Source organism: Cricetulus griseus, chromosome 2 (genome assembly GCF_003668045.3).
Source record: "Cricetulus griseus strain 17A/GY chromosome 2, alternate assembly CriGri-PICRH-1.0, whole genome shotgun sequence".
Lineage (NCBI taxonomy): Eukaryota > Metazoa > Chordata > Mammalia > Rodentia > Cricetidae > Cricetulus > Cricetulus griseus.
The window spans coordinates 99,346,133-99,369,063 of NC_048595.1; the positions used below are offsets into that span (position 1 = coordinate 99,346,133).

Consider the following 22,931-nt stretch of genomic DNA (forward strand, 5'->3'; position numbering starts at 1 on the left):
GTAAAATAAATATATTTTTAAAAGGTTTGACATATCAAACCGTGGTAGTATTGCATCCCAATTTGAATAACATACCTGTTTTGAAAATAATCAGTAGTATTTGAACATTAATTGGATATTTGATGTTAAATTAATTTTTTTGACACAATTTTATGGGTATAGATGTTTTGCCTACATGTGTGCTTGTGCACCATGTATGTTTCTGATGCCCTTGGAGGCCAGAGGAGGGTGTCAGAAAATTGTGAGCCCCATGTGGATGGCTGGGAATTAAACCAGGATCCTCTTGAGAAGCAGGTAGTACTCTTAACTGCTGAGTCATTGTCTTAGGGATTCAATGAAGAGACACCATAACCATGGCAGCTCTTATAAAGGAAAACATCTAACAGGGGAGACTTACAGTTTTAGAAGTTTAGTCCATTATCATCATGGTGGGACATGGCAGCATGCAGGCAGACATGGTGCTAGAGAAGGAGCTGGGAGTTCTACAACTTGATCAGGCAACAAGATGTGAACTGAGTCCACACTGGATGTAGCTTGAGCATAGGAGACCTCAAAACCCACTCCCACAGTGACACACTTCTCCCCAAAGAGCCACACCTCCCAATAGTGTCACTTCCTATGAGCTTTTGGGGGCCAGTTACATTCAAACTACCACAGCCATCTTTTCAGCCCTGTTGTATTCTTTTGAAAAGTCTTGTCTTTAATAAATTATGTAGTAGATGTAATCTACATCCCTGAGGCTCATATAAGTCAATCATATCTAAACTATTATGTGCATGTGTCTGTCTGTCTGTCCGTCCATCTGGGCACGCACCTTTGCCATGAGATAATTTATGAGAGTTGGTTCTCCTGTCTGGAGATTAGAGCTAAGGTTGTCACGCTTAGTGGTAAGTGCCTTTATCTGTTGAGTCAAAGCAATTTTGATTAGAGCAGCTGGCTCTGTTGCATATTCGTCTCTGTACTGTATTATAAATTGATCTGTCTTTGATAAAAGCACTCAGTAATTCTTAAGCAATTGGTTATCATTCCCATGGTAGCTGTGCTCTTCCTTTCCTGAAAAATACCATGTAAAACAGATACAGGAGGGATTGACTTCCAGACTGGACATGACTGTTCTTGTGAGCATAGAAAGACTTACTGAAAGCAAATGTGAAAAATCTTAAAAAGTCAGGGTGTAGTCTCAGAGAAATAGGACAGGAATCAAGTTAAGGTTGTTATCCCAGGAACCCCACTCAGTTTTATTGTAAGTATGTGGTTTTCTTTGTAAAATAAAAGGTGTAAGTATGGGCATATTGGCTCACACCAGTAATCTTAGCACTTGAGAGGCCAAAACAGGAGAATTGCCATGAGCTTACAGCTAGCTTGAGCTACATACTGAGTTCTAGGACAGCCTAGGTTACAGAGTGAGATCTTGTTTCAAAATTAATTAATTAAAAAAAAAAAAACATATAGAAGTTACTTCAGTGGATGACCAAAGAGAAGGCTCAGTGGATAAAATCTCTTGACCTCTACATGTGTTCCATGGTGTTGTGTGTGCATACATGTGCACATACATGAGTAATTGTCTTGATATTACTTCAGTAGAAAATGTAAAGAAAGATAAAAATCTGTCTTCTTTTCCTTCCTTTAGGCCCTGCTCAACCTGGCAGAACGACTGGGAGAGGCGAAACCTCGGGGCCTGACTAAAGCAGATATTGAACAGCTTCCTTCCTACAGGTTCAATCCTAACAACCACCAGTCAGAGCAGACTTTGTAAGTATGTTTCTGTGATGCTCCTGTTCACGGTTTTCTCTTACCTTTAATGAAGTACAAGTTTGAGTGTCAGGTAATGTGATAAAGGTAAGTTGCCAGTTCTGGGTCTGTGTTGGCCAGTAAGGTAGTTATTAGTCATATGGACAATTTATATTTCTTAGTCACAATAGCAAGTGACTGTCATTAGGAGGTTTAAAAATGGAATGAGCTGAAATTCATAAAGTTCACCTGTTCATTGTTTTTAGCATGTTTGTGAAACTGTGCAGCATCACCACTTAGACCATTTCATTGCTCCACAGAGTGGTCTCCTCTCACTTGCTAGTAGCTACTCCCCATGTTTTCTCAATCTTCTTACTTCATGCCTTATCTCCTCTGTCTTTAGATAGCACATGTCTGGACTCCTATAATACAGTGATTCTCAACCCTTTAATACAGTTCCTCATGTTGTGGTGACCCCTACCATAAAATTATTTTGTTGCTACTTCATAACTATAATTTTGCTACTGTTATGAATTGTGATGTGAATATCTAACATTGCAGGATATCTGATATGTGACCTCTGTGAAAGTGTTCTTTGAACCCTCTCCCCCAAGGGGTCACAACCCACAGGTTGAGAAACGCTACTATAATACTGTAATCTTCGGTCTGCCCAGAAAGTCAATGTAGCATAACTTGTTCCAGGTCCATGTAGTAGAGTAGCTTGTATCAAGTGTTCATTTGTTTGTTTGTTTTTTTTGTTTTGTTTTGTTTTTCAAGACAGGGTTTCTCTGTGTAACTTTGGAGCCTATCCTGGCACTCGCTCTGGAGACCAGGCTGGCCTCCAACTCACAGAGATCCGCTGCCTCTGCCTCCCGAGTGCTGGGATTAAAGGCATGCGCCACCAACGCCCGGCTCAAGTGTTCATTTTTATGGCTAAAAATACTCCATAGTATAGATATGCCATGTTTATCCTTTCTATAGTTGATGGACATTTAGGTTGTTTTCATTGTTTGACTCTTAAGAATAATGTTACTTGGAACATTTGTATAACATTTTTCTGGGTTTATGTTTTCATTTCTCTTGGGTGGAGGTGAGTTGCTGAGTTAAGTTCATAGCTCTGTGTATAACCTTTTGATAGTTGTCAGTTTTCCCATTTTACATTCTGAGAAAATGCACAGGGATTTCAGTTTCTACATTTTTAGAACATTCTTGTCTTCTCTGGGTTGTCCTGCTGGGTTTAAAATGTTAGCCTACTGAGGTTTGACTTTCCTTTCACTGGAGGATACTAACATTAAGTGTGTGTGTGTGTGTGTGTGTGTGTGTGTGTGTGTGTGTATGTATGTATGTATGTATGTATGTATAATTTTTTTGAGAAATGCCTTTTTCCAATCACTATTTTCAAATTGGATTGTCTTTTTTTTTTTTTTTTTTTTTTTTTTTTGGTTACCAAACTGAAGAAGTTTCTTGTATATTAAATATAAAAATTCCTTGTGGGATAAAAGATGTTCAAATAATGTCCCCCATTCTGTGGGCTTAGGAGATGGTTTTGTCTTAAAAGTACTTGTTGAACAAGTGTGAGGACTTGAGTTCAAGCCCCAGCACCCATGTACAATGGCCAAGTGTGGCAATGGACACTTATAATCCCAGTGTTGGGAAGGCAGTGGTAGGCAGTTTGGAAAGTAAAAGACTCTGTCTTTGGTTATGTACTACAAATTGGCCGTCTCTGACAACATGCATATAGGTAACATTTAGACTGAGTTTAGACTGAGCCGGTTGTATTTAGGGATGTATATGTATATACATATATGTATGCAATAACAATTAGTGAAAAAAGAGGCCATGGATTTGAAAGAGCAAGGAGGGCTATATGAAAGAGTTTGGAGAAAGAAAAGGGAAGGTGGAAAGATTGTAATGATAATCTTAAAAAACAAACAAGGTTTGACTGAGAGATAGTTCAGTGGATAAAGTGCTTGCACGAGGACCTGAGTTCAAACCCCCAGAACCATTTTTAATTGGGGTCAGGGGGCCATGGGCTATGCACTCGTGTAATCCCAGCACTAGGGAAGAAGAGACAAAATCCCTGGAGCTTGCTGACCAGCCAGCCTAGTTGAATCAGCAAGCTCCAGTTTTATTAAGAAGTTTTTTCATAAACATGTTAGATCAGGGCTAATGAGATGGCTTCGGAGGTAAAGGTGTGCTATAGGCCAGCAGCCTGAGTTCCTTTGCAGGAATCCACATAAATGTGGCTATAGAACTGAAGTAAGTGGAGGGAAGGTGGAGAGCAATTGAGGAAGAACCTGATGTGGATTGTATGCCTTTAATCCCAGCACTGGGAAGGCAGAGACAAGTGGATCTCTGTGAGTTTGAGGCAGCCTGGTCTATAAGAGATAGTTCTGGGACAGCCTCCAAAGCCACACAGAAACCCTGTCTCAAAAAACCAAACAAACAAACAAAAACCACATTTCTTAAATTTTTGGTGAGTTTGTTTTGTGATGTTGGGGGGCTTAACATATGCAGTCAAGCATTTTACTACTGAGGTGTATCCCCACCTAATTTTGATTAATTTTGTTTTAGTTGTTTTTATTGTTTGCTTTTTTGTTGATGATGGTATTTTCCTCATGTCAAAAAAAATTTATCTACCTTTAGATCACAAAAATTGACTTCCCTCCCAATCTAGAATTTTGATCCGTTGTTTTAGGTAAATTATTTTGCATGTGTGTGCGTGTGTGTGTGTGTGTGTGTGTGTGTGTGTGTGTGTGTGTGTATGCAGGTATACATGTATGTGTATACACATATAGGTCAGAAGTTGATTGATACTAGGTGTCTTTTCAACCATCTCCACCTTTAAGGCAGGGTCTCTCACTGATTCATTCAACCTGGTTAATTGACTAGCCAGCTTGGCCCAGAGATCCCAGCTTTTTTATGGGAGTCCTTTGGATCTGAACTCTGGTCTTCATACTTATGCAACAAACTTTACCCACCAAGCCACCTCCCTAGCTCTGGCTAATTTATTATACGGTGTAAGATTTATGGATCTACTTTTGCGCTTTTTCATGTGAATATCCTACATTCTAGTACCTTCTCTCTCTCACCCTCCCTCCCTCTCTCTTTCCTTTCTTCCTTCCTCCCTCTCTTCTTCTCCGCTCCCTCCCTCTCCCTCTCTCTCCCCACCCCTCTCTCTCTCTCTCTCTCCCTCCCTTCCTCCCTCTTTCTTTCTTTCTTTCTTTCTTTCTTTCTTTCTTTCTTTCTTTCTTTCTTTCTTTCTTTCTTTCTTTCTTTCTTTCTTTTTATAGACAGGGTTTCTCTGTAGCTTTGGAGTCTGTCCTGGAACTCACTCTGTAGACCAGGCTGGCTTCGAACTCAAAGAGATCCTCCTGCCTCTGTCTCAGGTACTGAAATTAGAGGTGTGCACCACCATGCTCAACCTTGGTATAGTAGTTTTAGTTTTCAGACTAGATGTTAATTAGAAATATTTTTTTGTTATTTCTGATGAATGTGTGTGTTATATTTTAGAATATAGACTGTAGACCTGCATGTGAATGGCGCACTATCCTGTGCGTTCACAGAACAGTAGGTGTTCTCTAGTTCATTGTCTCTCACTAAGCTCCCTTGCCGTTGCTTCTAGACAGGCCAACCAGGAGCTCTCAGACTTCCCCGTCTTTGCCTCTGGTTACCAGGGTTACAAGCACACATAGTCATGCCCAGCTCTTTACATGGATGCTGGGGCTTCAGACTTAGAGTTTTATACTTACAAGTGCTGTTAACCACTGAACCATCTCTCTAGCTCCTTAACTAGAGATGCTTTGATAATCTGTTAGTAAAGCAAAGAACTCTCAGTAAATCCCTTAGCAACATTATTTTCAGGAATAGTGGTAATTTAAACAAAATTAAGTAATATTTTGATAACTGAGAGTGTCTTTGTAATCATAATAGTCATAACAAATATAAAACCAAAACTGACCTTTTTGCTTTTTTCCAGGTGTGTAGTGTGCATGTGTGATTTTGAGTCAAGGCAGCTTCTTAGAGTCTTACCCTGTAACCACGAGTTCCATGCCAAGTGTGTCGATAAATGGCTTAAGGTAAAATGATCACACAAGTATAAAGAAAATAACTGTTTTGTATTCTTATTGACCATATCTGACTAAGGCCATGGTTGGGGGGGGCGGGTTTAGGAGATAAATAGAAGCATAGCTTTTAGAGGAAGCACTCTGGAAAGTCCAGTAAAGAGTAACTGCAGAGACTGTAGGTAGTGGTTTTGTGTGCGCCTAGTATGGGTGATTTCTGGGTTCAACTTCCAGTATTGTTTAAAAGAAGAAAAGAAAACTGCAGCCATCAGCATGGTAAAAGCAGGGAGCAGACTGTTTGTCCCTATTATCTGTGTGCTTGGATTTTATCCTGGTGTAGTCCAAGACCTGGGCTCCTTAGGATTGAGATGGTTTTTTTTTTTTTTTTAATCAGAGTTTGGATGGAACCTCATCGGGGCTTTCTTTACCAGAGATTTTTATGGAAAAATAAGCTTTTTACTTAATTCTTACTAGTCCTTCTCTTGAGCATATGGAGAAGCTCAAAGATTAAGAATAGCATAGCAGTGTTTGGGCTGGAGAGATGGCTCAGCAGTTAAGAACACTGGCTGCTCTTCTAAAGTTCCTGAGTTCAATTTCCAGCAACACATGGTGGCTCACAACCTTCTGTAAATGAGATCTGGTGTCCTCTTCTGGCCTCTGGCCTGCAGGCAGAACACTGTATGCATTAAAAAAAAAAAAAAAAAAAAAAAAAAAAAAAAAAGACCTAGAAGTGGTCTGTGAGGCTTCTTGTCCTTTTCAAGTATTTCTTTGGATAGTCTTAATTATGTGAATAAAATATAAATAAAATAGAGAGATCCTGCCTTTATTTAAAAAAAAAAAAGATTCCTGTAGGCTAGAGCCAGGCTCTTAGGATACACCTGTAGTCCTGTCTCTAAGGGAGAATGAGATCAAAGTCCTGTTTCAAAAAAAGAACTAGATTAGTGTGTATGACAACCCTGAAGTTAATCTTCAGCCCCATTCATGTTGTTCTCCTGGGTTGGGGGTGGGAGTGGGGACACGAGGAAAGGCAAAGTTTTGATTTTAAGTTAGTTACTAAGTTTTTCTAAACTAGTGATAGCAAGTCATGTTTAACAAAGTCTGTCTTGGAGATTTGTGTAGTTTGTTTTGCTTTGTTTTGGTTTTTGTTGTTTTGTTTTGTTTTGTTTTTTAAAAAGCAGGGTCTCCGGTAGCTGAGGCTGACTTGAAAATCTTGATCTTCCTGACTCCACCTATTATCCCATTGTGATAACAGGCTTGCACTGCCACCCTGGTTTAGGAGGTGTTTAGTTTTGGGGGGTTTTGTTTGTTTGGTTTGTTTTTTTCGAGACAGGGTAGCTTTGTAGAGCAAGCTGGCCTTGAACTCACAGAGATCCACATGCCTCTGCTGGTATTAAAGGCCTGTGCCACCACTGCCCTGCAGAGGTGTTTGTTTTTAAAGGAACAGAATATAAAGACCATATGGAAGTAACTGTAGACCTGGGCACTTCACTGTATGAGACATGACTCCAGTGAGCTTCCTCTTGTTTTTCAGGGAAATCGTACTTGCCCAATTTGCCGAGCTGATGCTTCAGAAGTGCATCGGGATTCAGAGTGACCAGCCTAAGAGCACAGATTTAGTTTGGGTGTTCCTCATCACGTGTATATATGGACTATCCATTGAACTTAACCTGTGTGGCTTCCAGCCCTCCCTTTACCAAAAGGGTCAATGGACCTTTCTTTGCACTGTGTGACTTAATCAACTATAAAAGCTTACAATTAGTCTTCACAATTATGGGATTGTTATACTAACTGTGTGATTGGAACTCCAAAGATCTTTTCTTTAGCTTAATTTCGTGTGTGCACTAACATTCCCTGGTTTTTGTGTGATCATTCCGAGTGTTGCTGCAAGATTACAGTGGACGTGATCTTTTAGCATGTGCTTTTATAAAAAATGGTAGCCCCAGATGATATAGCAATCTACCTTATATAGAGCCTTCAGAAACTGTGAGTGGAAATGAATGCAGTGTATGACTGTTGGTGATAAGTGAATCTGTGTGAAAGAGTGTGTGCAACTACATGTGTGGGGGCATGGTAGCTAATGTGTGTATGAGATCCTATATACCAGCATGTACCAAGAATGTGTGTGTAGTTTTAATTATGCTGCAATGTATAATCTGGTGTGTTATTTAAACAGCACTAGTACTGTACACTGGTTTTCCCCTTGTGTTTGCTGTTGCACACTGATTGCTAAGGGTGCATCAATTCTAAGCATTGAATACTCCATCCCCTTCCCTCCCAGTGAATGGAATGAGAAAAGCCTTCTTCCTTTGCTTCAGGCAGCTGTCCCCTTCTCTTCTTTTGTGATCCTAAGTGGGTCACTTAAGAAAGTGTCAGATTCTCACTCCATGACCTAATTTTTTTTTTTTTTATTTTTCAATTCTGTTGTAAAAGAAAATTTTTAAGTCTCCAACTTGCTATTTCCAAAAAGAAGGTGCAATATCATACATCATCATTAGCAATATTAGCATTTCAATCAGTGATCTGAGTGTTGATACTTATTGTTTTTCCTTTACATTTCCAGTAGTGTCTTACAGAAAGGACCTGTGATTTTATTAATGTGTAGATTTGTAGTCTGTTCCCGAAGATGTTCAAGTAATATATTTTCAAAAATACCACTGGTCCCATAAGTCTTGCCTCCTTGACTTGCACCAGAACAAAATCTGTTACCTAACTCAGCTTGGTTTCTGGTGTGTGTTCTTTGCTCAGGCCCCCAAGGGCAACTAAATTGTTTTAAGAGAACTACTTCACTTGGTGTTTTCCCCCACTGCAGTCCTGAAGTTCTCATCGAAACCTTTGTTTCTGGGTGGATCAAGCGCTGTGATCCCATTCCTTGGGCCTGATTTGTTTTGATGTTTTTCTTTTATGTTAGAATGAGAAAAGCTTAGTACCACAGGTACCCAGAATACTTGCAGTGTAAATGAAGATTGGATTTTTGTATAAAAAGAAATAATGCTGTCAAACAAGGAATTGACCTTTATTTAATCTGGAATGATACTTGGCTGTGTAAAACAAAACAGATTCATTGAAACTAAATCAGATTGTTTGAAGTTGTTTATCAGCAACATTGGATTCCTTTCTCCTTCTCTCAGTGTGCTTAGCCTTGTCTGCCTCTTCGTGAGTTACCGGTATCTGTTTGCAGCCTCACATGCTGCAGCCTTTCGGTCACTATGTGACATCTCGCTGCCAACCTCACTCAACTCGCAATTGGCACTGGGCCTATTTTTTTATTCTGATAGGGAGAGTGTTCAACTACTTGTTACTGCCATGATCCTTACCCTCCCTCCCTTCAAGTCTCTAAGCTCACCACAGCCTAGAGTTCAGGAAAGTCAATTCACACAGAAGCACAATTTTGTCTTCTTCCAGACACTGTTGCCTCTATCTAGTCAGACAAATAGGATTTGACCTACTTTCTGTTTGCTCCTAGATTTGTGTTTATGTCAGAAATACACTTAGTGGTAAAATGCACATGTTACTTTTAAATCATTAGGATACCCCCTCCTGTTCCTAATGAATAAAATGGTGTGTTAAAAACCAAAATTATTGACATATAGCAGTCAGCTCCAAATCACATACAGTTTAATCTTTTCTTAATTTAAAGAAATCATGTTTAAAATGGCAAGTCCATATTATATATACACTTTTATATAGCTGCAAAAACTTTATACCTGTATAGCTCTAGCATAACACTGTCCACTCAGTATTTGTTTTATTGATGCACACAAGTGAAGCACTTTCCTATTTATACAGAGATACTGAATCCCAAGGCACATTGTGCTAATGACTGGAAAGTAGCCTTTCTTTATTCTGTCGATGTTTGCCATAAAGTCCCCTTTCCAGTAGGTTTTTTTTTTTTTTTTTTTTTTTTAAATAGAAGTAGTTGGCAATTTAGAAGGCATCAGATCTGTCCTGGTGAAATTCTGTTTTGTATTTCTGACTGCTGTCTCCTTGGGGGTGTCTTGTCTTAGCACAGCACTCTTAGAGATGGTTCAGACTTCTGTTCACTGAGTGCTTAGTGTATTTTGGGAGCACGCTTGGTGTGATATCCAGGTAGCCATGGTGGGCATCTTGGTGGCCAGCAAATGAGAAGGTGCAGTTGGTTCCTGCCCAGCCATCATTTTGGGAGATGCACCAGGTGGCAAATGGATGTTGGTAATCTTCATCCTCTCTCCTAGAACAATATTGGCCTTTACTGTCTGAACTCAGCTGTGGGTTTTTGTTTGTTTGTATGTGTTTTTTGTTTTTGTGGTCTTTAGTTTTGGGTGTTTTTTTGTTTTTGCAGGTTTTAGTTGTGGGGTTTGGGCTTTTTGTTTGTATTTTGGTTTGTGTGGAGTTTGGTTTTTTTGTTTTGCATGAATCACCATATGTTGTATTTTTTTTTTTTTAACTCCAACCTCCACAAAACAACTCAAGGCCTCCAAGTATCAAGATAATCATACTAAGATTTTTCTGTCCATTTTTTTTTAAGCAGAATCTGAAATTGTGAAAGCATATTAGATTTTATACTCCCTGAACTGTAATTTGCTAAAATTCTCAAATTTGGGCCTTTTGTGATAATTGCAAGTGTGATCTGCCTGCCAGCTTCTGAGAATATTTTTCCCAGTATCTCTAGGCCTTCTTTAGAAGTCTGTCCTCCACAGTGCATCTGGTTACCTCAAGTTGCTGTTTGTTAAGATTATGAAAGCTCACAGGGGTGTTTGTTGGAATCATTTGCTGAGTCATTTCCTCAAATCATATTCCATTGTATCAGTTAACATAGTTTTAAATGTATGTATTATAAATATCTGTAACCAAATCATTTGAAGGCTTGATAAATTTTTAACAAAGTTTGTACATTTTTTATGAAAGTTACTAGTAATGCTTTACTAAGTAGTGCAATGAATTTTTATTTTTAATCCCTGTGCCCAATTTTGGAGTTGAGAGGGTTGTTGGTAATAAATGTATGATGTACACTTAAAGTATCTGTTGTGTTTCATGTTAGGTGTGTTTTTAGAAGCTGTGTTTGTAAGGGGTGGAGGGGTGATGGGATATAGTAGGGTAGTAGAGCTGGGTTGAGGTGCTAACCACTAAGCTTAATCTTCCACAGTGTATTCTTTGACGCATGTGCCACCATCCCGTTTTTGATTTTGTTTTAATGTGGGTTCTCGGAATCAAAACTTTGGGTCCTTGTGCTTGCAAGGTAGGTACATAACTGGCTATCTCCCCTGACCCAACTTGCTTTTAACAGAATAAATTATATTTATTGTTACAGTTTTATACATGTAAGCAATGTATGTTGGTCATGTGCATACCCAGCTGCCCCTCCCACTCCCTCAGGCACCTCCAATAGGTCTCCATCCCCCAGTTTTTAAACCCACTGTGTTAATCTGTTTTTTGTTGTCATCTTGACTGCATCTAGAATTAACAAACCCAAGCACCCGTGTATACCTATATGGGATTTTCTTCTTGATTGAATTTTTTTTAATATTATTGAAATACTGAGTTTATTTTACATGTATATTTTTGTCTCCCTGCCATTTCCACATCTGAGCACCACTATTACTGTGTCCTCTCATAACATTGCATACACACTGAAAACCAAGTTAAGGGTGGGGTTCATCCTTGAAAACTAAACAGGCATTTTAGACAACACATTCTTGGCAATGGAACCTGGACAACGTTTATCAAAGTAGGGAAAGTTCTCATTCTGCATTATAAAAAGGACAGCCAGGTTTATCAGCTGTTACAGAAATTAAGATGGAATATTTCAAACTGTTTAAACCATTTTCTTAAAGAGACTTCCTCCACTGCCAGAGATCTTGAATAGCCTCCTGGTCAGTCATCCAGAAGCAATTCACACAATTAATGAACTTGGCTTCCATTTTGGGAAGAGAACCACCTTTTTCTATACTTGCTTGCATTTTTTTTGTTTGTTTTTGTTTTTGTTTTTTAAGACAGGGTTTCTCTGTGTAGCTTTGGAGCCTGTCCTGGCACTCACTCTGGAGACCAGGCTGGCTTCGAACTCACAGAGATCTGCCTGCCTCTGCCTCCCGAGTGCTGGGATTAAAGGTGTGCACCACCAACACCCGGCTACACTTGCTTGCATTTTTGCCTTAATGTCTTCTACAGAACTAGGTCCTTTTGGGGTTTTAGAAGTTTTTGAAGGACTCTTGACCTTTTGATCTTGGTGTTGATGGTTTTAAGTCTTTTCCATTTTGGTTTGATTTTTGTGTGTTTTTGGCTGGGGTATCTCGTACAGATTTCTTCACTGGAACTTTTTCTTCAGTTTCTTCATCAAAATCATCATCTTCTTCATCATCAACGTCCTTCTCATCTTCATCAATTTTTACTTTTTTCTGTGGAACTTTGTTAACACCTCCAGGAGGAGATTGCTTGCCAGACATAACAGTTTTACATCCTCCTTATCTTTATCTTCTGACTCTGCATCTTCCTCTATAGCTACTAGGTGCTGTCCACTAATGTGGACAGGCCCCCAACCACACCTCAACTGTAAGGCCACCGGTGGTGTAATTTCAAGGCCCCCAAGGGAAACTGTTGGTTGTACAGACATTTTCAAAGTTGCCAGTGTTACTTTAATGGACTGCTAAATTAAAGTGATAATTTTTGTCAGCTTTTAGTTCACAACCGAAAAGGTAGTTCTAAGGCCTAAGAGGGCTCATGTCCATATCCATCAAGTCTTCCATGAGGTGGAGGCTCGCACTTGGTATGAGAGAAGTCAGATGGAGAAAACAGCCTACTGCTCCTCAGAACAGACACACAGGACAGAATCAGGCCAGGTTCTTGGTTGAATCTTTTGAGATGGGAAGATACACCTTTAATCTGGGCCATGCCTTTTGCTGGCAGCCTATCTAAAGGACATAAAAGAAGGAAGCTTGCTCTTGATGACAAGTTCATTCCTTCATTGGATTAATGCCTACTTCTTTGAGATTCCAGTGTATACTGAAGACGAGCTATGACATCCAACCTCATGTACTGAACAAACTACTGGATTCTTTGGCCTTTTCTATTGGTAGACAGCCATTGTTGGCCTAGCTGGACCACAGCCTGTAAGCCAGTCTAATAAATCCTTTATATCTATTCATTCTACAGGTTCAGTTCCTCTGGAGAACCATGACTAATAACACTGAGTCCAATCAGTTGTTGCCTGTTGGAATGTTGACTGATGTTGGCTTGATTTTTGTACAGGTACCCATAGCTGCAGTGAGTTCTGGCATGTCCTGTCAGAAGACAGCATTTCACAGCGCTTCTTTGCTCCTCTTCCACATGGTCCCAAGCCTTTGAGGAGAGAAGGGTGCAGATTCAAACTTCTAAATTTTATCATTCTTAAACCATGGTCAAATTAAAAAGCACTTCACTTTGAATAGCTAATGTAACTTGTTAACCTTGTAAAGATTCTAGTAACAATGTGCTGCCCTGGTACGCATGAGGATCAAAGGTCCTAGGCCTGGGGTTATAACTTGAGTGGTAGAGTGCTTGCCAGGCATAAACCCCTGGGTTTATTCCTAACATCACAGACTGGATGTGATGGCACCTGTCTACAATCCCAGCACTTGAGAGGCAAGAGGATTAGGATAAGCCTTGCCTACATAATTAGAGGATGGCTGTATGATGTCTTATGTCAACATCAGGGTTCCTTGTTCATTAGTAAATTCCCAAGTCATGTTTGCTTAGTACCTTCAGAATCCCCAGCTGTTTAAATAAATATATAAGCTAGAGAGATAGCTCCGAGGTTAAGAGGCTACTTGCTCTTCCAGAGGTCCTGAGTTCAATTCCCAGAAACCACATGGTGGTTCACAGCCATCTATAATGAGATCTGGTGCCCTCTTCTGGTTTGCAGGTATACATGCAGTAGAATGTTCTATACATAATAAGTAAATAAATCTTTAAAAGTAAATATATAAGAGAAATAAATAGTGGTCAGGGCTGGAGAGGTGACTCTACCCTTGTAAGAGGTTTCTGTGTTTGCCAGGATACTTGAGTTTGGTTCACTTATCCAGCATCTTACAAGTGTCTAACTCCAGCTCCAGGGCCCCCAGTATCCTTTTTTCCCCCCTCTGGCATCCACATTCATGTGTGCACCACCTTAATATAAAACTACATCAAGTCCTTGGTTTTTGGCCTACATATGAAAACAAAGTAAAATGATATGGTGGTTGGACAGTAGTCTGTAGCTCCTTTCCCCTTTCCTAGTGGACTACCTAGACTCACCAGTGTACACAGAAGACATCAACAAACTGCCTTCTGACCTTTCTCAGCAGTAAACACTGGCAATGTAGAAGACTCCCTTTTCCCATTGCCCTACATAGAGCTGTGTCTTGTTTATTTTTGTGGATTGGAGATTGTGCTTACTAGCAGGTAGAGATTAGTGAATCCTGGATTTGATTCTAGGAATGCATAAACTGGGCATGTCATGCACAGGGTAACCCTAATGCTAGGGAGGTGGTGGCAGGAAGATCAGAAGTTAAGATCATCCTTAGCTACATAAACGGATTTTGTAGTACATGGGGTACATGTAGTCTGGGGTACATGAGACCTTGTCTTGGAAGATTACATCATGAAACCTAATACTAGTGTATGCCTTCTAGTAAGTATTGTTCCAAGGTATAGAGAGCATTTCTGTAGTAAGTGGAAACTAGGACTCACACATTGTACTTGGCGCTACTGATTTTGGACAGTAGTATCAGATGTCTGCTACATCAGAAGAAACTGTTCTGTCAATATTAAGCTAGCCTTACATACATATGGTGTACACACATACACACATGGTGCACAGACATGTATGTAAGGAAAGATAGGCTATTATCTCTCACAATTCAGTGTTAGAAAGCTCTAGTATGGTCACTGGCAGGGAGGGAAATGGACTGGCTATGTTAATTTCAGTAGCCCAGGAGGAAATGGGTTTCCAGGTCCAAACTGCCAAATTTTACTTGGGGTAGACAAGCCAGAAAGGAAAAAAATATCACTTGAGCCTTGACCTTCTGAGGCAGCCTGGGCAATATAAAAAGGTGACCCACCTCAAAAGATTTAAAAAGCATCATAGTTCAACAGGTATAAAGCACTTGTTACGCAGCCCTGTGACCTGAGATTGATGCCCAAATCCATCTCAAAGTATAAGGAGAGAATCAACCCCACAAAGTTGCCCTCTGACCATTTACATACCTGCACATACACAGATGATGCACAAGCATAATATAATTTATTAAAATTGCCTCTAATTTCAGCACTAGTTTCAATAGGATTATAAATCCTACGTAGGAGGATCCTGTCTCAAAACAAATCAGTAGGTGCCAGTCCAGTATGATAGCATTCAGGCCAGCCTGCTTACACAGTAAATTCTAGGTCAGCCAGGGCTTTCAAAATGAGACCCTGTTTCAATAAATACAAATTAAAAATAGGTACTACTCACCCACAAGCACTGTTAGAAATGACCAAGATGAAAGCAGTCCCAAAGGCTGCAGAGACAGCTCAATGGCTAACAACACAGCTCTTGGAGAGGATATAGGTTTGTCAGCACCCACATGAGTCTCATTACCATCTGCAACTTCAGTCCCAGAAGATCTGGCCCCTATGGGCACCAAGCACACACATGGTGCACAGACATGTATGTAAGGAAAGTACTTGTACACATAAGTGAAAATCTTTAATTTTTTCCCTTTCATTCCAATGTATTTGTGCTTCAAATTTAAAATATGAGAACATTCTGCAGCCAAGGAAATAGGCTAACTGCAGATCTTATCTCTCCCTCCTCTCCAAATCCAATCTCAACCCTAGCTCTGTAACAGACTGTAACAGGGCCCCAGGCCCTAGCACAACTCACCCCATGATAAAAGTACCATTAAGGACATAGACAGCTCAACCTTCCAAAATGAGAACAAAGACCTAATCAAAGTTCATAGTAATGGGAAAGTCTCTGAATTGCTAACCTTTCTTTTTGGCTTCTGTAGTTGTGTTTCTGGCTAACTATTCTTGTTAACTCAAGTATGTCAACCCAGAATGTATTTTTATGCTTAAAAGCTGACCCTGAGAAAGGCTTGGGGCTACATTGGGATCTCAAACACCCAGTGTAGTTGCCAGCCAGCTAATAAAGACTTTTTATTGGCTCAAACCCATGTCTTCTCTGGTAGATATCCAGATATCCAATATTTCTGGAGGCCCCAGCTAGATCTCCAGAGACCAGAAATTGAGGCACTAGGAGTCTCAGATTTCACAACGGAGAAGAGTGTGGTGGTCATGGAGCTCCCAGGGGGTACATGACCTGAGATGTTCCAGGTCCCAGGATTCCCTTTGAAAAATTGCCTAAAGCTTCACCACAAAAGGAAACAAGTTAAAAAGTCGCAGGATTTGCCACCTCTGGAGGTAAGTCTGGTTAAGGCACCTTCTGTTTGGAAAATAGAGGTCAGACACAGCTGCTGAATTCCCTGCCGCAGGTATATTATGAATGTGTGGTGGCCACCCTGGTTATCTTTACTCTGTGTGTGTGTTTCTGCTAGTTCTGTTTTCCTGTATTGATCAGAGGCTTTCTCTGGTGTGAGACCCCACCCCCGGTTTAAGACCTGTACCTCATCCTGTTGTCTCAAATACTAGAAAAAAGTTACAAAAAAAAAAATAGAAAAATTTACAGGTTTAAGTAGAGTCCAGTTGTTGAAGGTAGCTCAAAGGGTGTTTAACAACAGAGAACTGATTGGGACAAGGCCTTTTGCATAAACTGAAAGTCACCATCACCTTCTCTGATATAGGACAGATTAGACTTACAGATAACCAGCAAAATTTTGATGTCTTACTCTGTCAGAAGAAAATATCCTGGCTGAAAGTCCTGCCTCCAGCCAGAAGAGATATAGTTGGACTATCCCTCAGATTGACAACAAAGGTTCCTGGGGGTATAGGCAGAAATCACCCCCATCACCAACCAGGACTAACCCAGCACCAACCCCCATCTAGATTAAACAATACTCTGGAAACAAAAAAGGAAATGAAGTTCATATTGCCTGGCTTGTAGAGACAGGCATCCCAGTGCTCTGCCATTCACCCTGGAATACAGCTCTCCAGCCTGTGAAAAAACCTGGGAACTCTGATTCTCATGAGTATGATTCTTCCAGAGAAACAGGGGCATAGTGTCATGGGCCAGAAAGATGCATTATTCAGCTTCCCTTTTTGCAGAGGTGAGTCAACCCATCTGGACAGACCCAGAGAGCAGTTGGGCAACTTACATGGGCCAGGTTGCCCCAAGGATTTAAAAATTCTACTGTTTAATGAGACAATAAATGCTGACTTCCTACCCTACTATCAGAGGTTTTCTGGGAAAATAGATTATAAAAGGGCCACTGAGGAACTGCTCTAGAGTCAAAGACCTTGGGCTATAGAATGTCAGCTAAGTCCAACTTTGTTCATCAGAGGCTATGTATGTTAACTACCAGATGAGGGAAGGCAAAAGGAGCCTGTCTATGCATAGGACTGCTGCCATCCTTCAGATCCCAACTCCAGAGACAGGTTCAAGAGTTCCTAGGTACACCTAGGTATTGCTGCCTCTGAATACCAGTTTGTGGAAATAGCAAGGCCTCTCTAAACTAACACAAAGAGGGGCACTGAGACTAGACAAAAAGCACTTGAGGCTTTAAAAACAGCTTTGACATTGGCTCCAGCGCTAGTCTAGATGTCTCAAAACCTCAAAGGGGGTTTAAACCCAAACTTTGGGGCTGTGGAAGCACTCTTTGACATGCCTGTTCAAATGATTGGACTCTGTAACAAAAGGATGGTCCACCTGTCTAAGAAATATGGCAGCTACTGCTAGTCTAATAAAAAGTTATCTCTGGGTCAAGATCACTCACAGCACCCAATGCCATTGAGGCCCTCCTCTGAGGACACCAGAATGCTGGCTGTCTAATGGCTATGTGACCCAGTACTAGATCCTACTCTTAGACCCCCCTTGAGTCTGATTTGAGAAACCCACTTCCATCAATCCTGCTACCCTCTTGCGTGATGGTGACCTGTAGGTGCTCATCCATAACTATCACAAAAAATGGAACCAGGTATGTGGGAGCTGCAGCAGTTGCTTGAACTGAAACGATGTGGGCCCAGGCCAGGGACCTCAGTCCAGAGAACAGAACTGATTGATCTGACCTAGGCTCTCAGATGGGAAAAAGAAAAGTCCACCACCATATACACAGACAGAAAGCCACACACGTCCACAGTATGATCTATAGAGAAAGAAGGCTTCTCACCATGGAGGAAAGGAAAAGGATATTAAGAACAAAAAAAAAAAAAGTTGGCCCTCCTAGAGGTTATTTGGCTTCTCCTAAGAATGGCTATCTTCCATTGCCAGGCCTCTGACCGGGATGCCTCACAAATGGCCCTAGACCAGTGGGGCCTATCAGTATTCTGATGACATTTATGATCTGGTGCTCCATGGTAAAGAAGAAATGGACAACTCAAGCCCACAGGCTGACAGAAGACACTAGAAGGAAAGAAACATCAGTGTTCAGTGTTGCACTGGTCAGTTGAAGAGAATCACTCTTACTCCAGATGTTTAATGCCTTTAACAGCAGCAGGAGAGCCAGTTTCTGATGTACTGACTCCCTTGTGGCTTCGTGAAAGCCTCAAGACTAAGTTATACAAAGGCTCTGAAATTCCCTTCAGGAAGAGCAACTCAGAGAACAACCACTGACTGTAGACAAAAAGTTAACATCAAAGCCTAGGTCTCACCACTCCAGAATTCATGCCAGATGGAATGGCTCTGTGGAATCTCTCACTACAGGCAATGGTCATTCTCCCAGAAACAACCAGCAGCACTCTGGTAACTGGCCTACCAGGCTTCTTTCTCATCAGGGGTCCACAAAACTTTCTGAGTTGCTCAGGCCAAGGTATGCTATACCTAGACTGGAGAGCCTGGTGCAGAATGTCTCAGCTAGTTGCCAGGTTTGTGCTCAAGTGTATCGAAAGCAAAGAGCCCTTACCCATGAAGGGGTTGGAATGAGAGACCAATACCCTAGTAAACTCTGGGAAAACTGATTTCACCGAGATCCTGCCTGCTATGGGAGGATACAAGTACTTGCTGGTTTTTATAGATACCTTTTCTGGGTGGATAGAAGTATTCTCCAATCAGACTGAAAATTCCCAAACAGTAGTTTAAAAGCTCCTCCAGGAACTGGTCCCCTGGTTTGGCCGCCTGCCTAGCAATGGGTCCAACAATGGCCAGCTTCCATACCCAAAACCTCTCAATTAATAGCTAAAGCTTTAGACATAGACTGAAAGTTTCATTGTCCATTCAGACCTTAGAACTCTGGCCAAGTTAAAAACAAACAAGAACAATAAATAGGCCATTAAAGGCACAGGAACTTTTTTCAACAAAATCATAGAAGAAAACTTTCCAACCTAAAGAAGGACATATCTATGACAATACAAGAAACTTGCTGAACATCAAATAAACTGGACCCCAAAAAAGTCCCCTTGCTGCATAATAATCAAAACATTAAGCTTACAGAATAAAGAATATTAAGAGCGGCAAAGGAAAAAGACTGAGTAACATATACAGGCTTCTATCAGAATTACACCTGACTTCTCAATGGAAACAATGAAAGCCAGAAGGTTCTCGCCAGTTGTTATGCAGACACTAAGAGACCATGTATGTAGCTCAGACTACTATATCCAGCAAAGCTTATAATCACCATAGATGGAGAAAAGATATTCCATGACAAAACCAGATTTAAACAGTACCTATTCACAAGTCCAGCCCTACAGAAAATACTAGCAGGAAAACGCAAATCCAAGGAAGTTAGCTATATCCACAAAAACACAGGCAGTAGATAATCCCACACCAGTAAATCCCTAAGAGAAATGCACACAGAATACCACCACTACCACCAAAAACAAAGGAATAGGAACTAACAATAACTGGTCATTATTATCCCTTAATATCAATGGACTCAATTCACCTATAAAAGGACACTGGCTAGCAGATGGGAAACAAAAACGGAATTCATCCTTCTGCTGCATACACCTCAACTACAAAGACATTACCTCAGCATAAGGGTTGGGAAAAGATTTTGCAATCAAATGGACCTAAGAAATAAGCTGGTGTAGCTATCCTAATATCTAACAAAATAAACTAAAATTAGTCAAAAGGATGAAGGTCGTTTCATATTTGTCACAAGAAAATTCCATCAAGATGAAGTCTCAATCCTAAATATGCCCCAAATACAAGGGCACCCTCATTTGTAGCAGAAACTTACTAAAATTTAAATCACACATCAAGCCCCACCCACTTATAGTGGAAGACTTCTATACCCCATTCTCACCACTGTACAAGTCTGCCAGACAGAAATTTAACGGAGAAATAAAGGAACTAACATGTTATGATGATTCAAATGGGCCTAACAGACATCTATAGAACATCCACCCAAACACAAAAGAGTATACCTTCTTCTCAGCACCCTATGGAACCTGCTCTAACATTGACCACACACTTGGTAACAAAACAAACCTCAATAGATTTTTTAAAAAAAAAGTGAAATAACACCTGTGTCTTATCAAATCACCATGGCTTAAAGAATTCAGCAACACTAATTGTAGAAAGCCTACAAACTCATGGAAATTGAACACTGCTCAATTGAATCACCACTGGGTCAAGGAATAAATAAAGGCTTTCTAAAATTCAATGAAAATAAAGCACAATATACCCAAACTTATGAGACACAATGAAAGCAGTCATGAGGCAAATTCATAGCACTAAATGCCTACATGAAGAAGCTAGAGAAATCCCACACTAATGAATTAACAGAACAACTGAAAGCTCTAGAAGAAAAAAAAAAAAGAAGCCAACTCACCCAGGAGTAGTAGATGGCTGGAAATAATCAAATTGAGGGCTGAAATCAATAAGATAGAAACAAAACAATACAAAAAATGAGACAAAAAAAGGAAGAATCAATGAGACAAAAAACTTGGTTCTTTGAGAAAATCAACCAGATAGACAAATCTTTATCCAAAATGAGCCCAAAGACACAGAATATTCCAATTAATAAAATTAGAAATGAAAAGGGGGACATAGCAGACACTGAGGAAATCCAGATAATCATCAGGTCATCATACTTTGAAAATCTGTACTCTACAAAATTGGAAAATTAAAAGAAATGGACAGTTTTCTAGATAAGTACCACATACTAAAATTAAATCAAGACCAGATAAACAAATGAAATAGACCTATAAGCCCTATGGAAATAGAAAAAGTCATCAAAAGTCTCCTAAACAAAAAAATCCCAGGGCCAGATGGCTTCAGTGCAGAATTCTACCAGGACTTCAAAGAAGAGCTAATGTCAATACTACTTAAATTGTTCTACACAACAGAAACAGAAGGAACATTGCCAAACTCTTTTTACAAGGCTGATACCCAAACCACTCCAAGACACAACTAAGATAGAGAACTGCAGACCTATACCCCTCATGAACATTGATGCAAAAATACTCAATAAAATACTGGCAAACTGAATCCAAGAACACATCAGGAAAATCACCCACCATGACCAGGTAGGCTTCATCCCAGCGATGCAGGAATGGTTCAACATATAAAAATCTGTCAATGTAATCCACCATATAAACAAACTGAAAAAAAAAAACACATGATCATCTCATTAGATGCTGAAAAGCCTTTGACAAAATTCAACACCCCTTCATGATAAAGATTTTGGAGAGAGCAGGGATACAAGGAACATACCTAAACGTAATAAAGGCAATATACAGAAATCAAACAGCCAACATCAAACTTCATGGAGAGAAACTCAGAAATCAGGAACAAGACAAGGCTTTCCACTCTCTCCATATTTATTTAATATAGCACTCAAAGTTCTAGCTGGAGCAATAAAACAACCAGAGGAGATAAAGGGGATACAAATTGGAAAAGAAGTCAAACTTTCACTATTTGTTGATGATATGATAGTATACATAAGTGACCCTAAAAATTCTACCAGGGAACTCCTACAACTGATAAACACCTTCAGCAATGTATCAGGATACAAGATAATGCAAAAAAAAAAATCAGTAGCCCTCCTATATACAGATGATAAATGGGCTGAGAAAGAAATTAGAGAAACATCACCCATTACAATAGCTACAAATATAAAATATCTTAAAGTAACTCTAACCAAACAAGTGAAAGACCTGTATGAGAAGAACTTTAATTCTTTGATGAAAGAAATAAGAAGACATCAGAAAATGGAAAGATCTCCCATGCTCTTGGATAGGTAGGATTAACAGTAAAAATGGCAATCTACCAAAAGCAATCTACAGATTCAATGCGATCCCCATCAAAATCCCAGCACAATTCTTCACAGACCTCAAAAGGACAATACTCAACTTCATATGGAAAAACAAAACAAACAGGATAGCCAAAACAATCCTGTACAATAAAGGAGCTGCTGGAGGCATCACCATACCTGACTTCAAACTCTACTATAGAGCTACAGTAATGAAAACAGCTTGGTATTGGCACAAAAACAGACAGGTGGACCAATGGAATCTAATTGAAAAACCCTGATATCCACCCACACACCTATAAATACCTGATTTTTGACAAAGAAGCTAAAATTATAAAATGGATAAAAGAAAGCATCTTCAAGAAATGGTGCTGGCATAACTGAATGTCAACATGTAGAAGACTGCAGATAGATCTATATCTATCACCATGCACAAAACTCAAGTCCAAATGTATCAAAGACCTCAACATAAAACCAACCACACTGAAACTCATAGAAGAGAAAGTGGGAAATAGCCTTGCATACATTGGCACAGGAGACTACTTCTTAAATGTAACACCAGTAGCACAGACACTGAGAGCAACAATGAATAAATGGGACCTCCTGAAACTGAGAAGCTTCTGTAGAGCAAAGGACATTGGCAACAAGAGAAAATGGCCACCTACAGAATGGGAAAAGATCTTTACCAACCCCACACCTAATAGAGGACTGATCTTCAAACTATACAAAGAACTCAAGACGCTAGACATCAAAAGACCAAATAATCCAATAAAAAAAATGGGGTACAGTTCTAAACAGAGAACTCTCAACAGAGGAATAACAAATGGCCAAAAGACACTTAAAGAAAGCTCAAGAACCT

General features: G+C 40.0%; 1 protein-coding gene and 1 pseudogene across 10 annotated transcripts in view; one reads left to right on the top strand and one right to left on the bottom strand.

Annotated features, from left to right (window-relative positions):
• The window catches only part of Rnf38 (ring finger protein 38), a 70,967-nt gene extending 60,178 nt beyond the window's left edge, over positions 1–10,789 (top strand). For all 10 annotated transcript variants that reach the window (XM_035439895.1, XM_035439897.1, XM_027403203.2 and 7 more), the window contains 3 exons: positions 1,631–1,752; positions 5,711–5,810; positions 7,327–10,789. In XM_035439895.1, coding sequence (XP_035295786.1) covers positions 1,631–1,752; positions 5,711–5,810; positions 7,327–7,389 — 285 coding nt within the window. In that variant the 3' untranslated portion in view covers positions 7,390–10,789. The remainder of the gene's footprint in view (positions 1–1,630; positions 1,753–5,710; positions 5,811–7,326) is intronic.
• A 792-nt stretch (positions 10,790–11,581) lies between these two features.
• LOC100759270 lies at positions 11,582–12,514 on the bottom strand (annotated as a pseudogene).
• Positions 12,515–22,931: the final 10,417 nt, after the last annotated feature.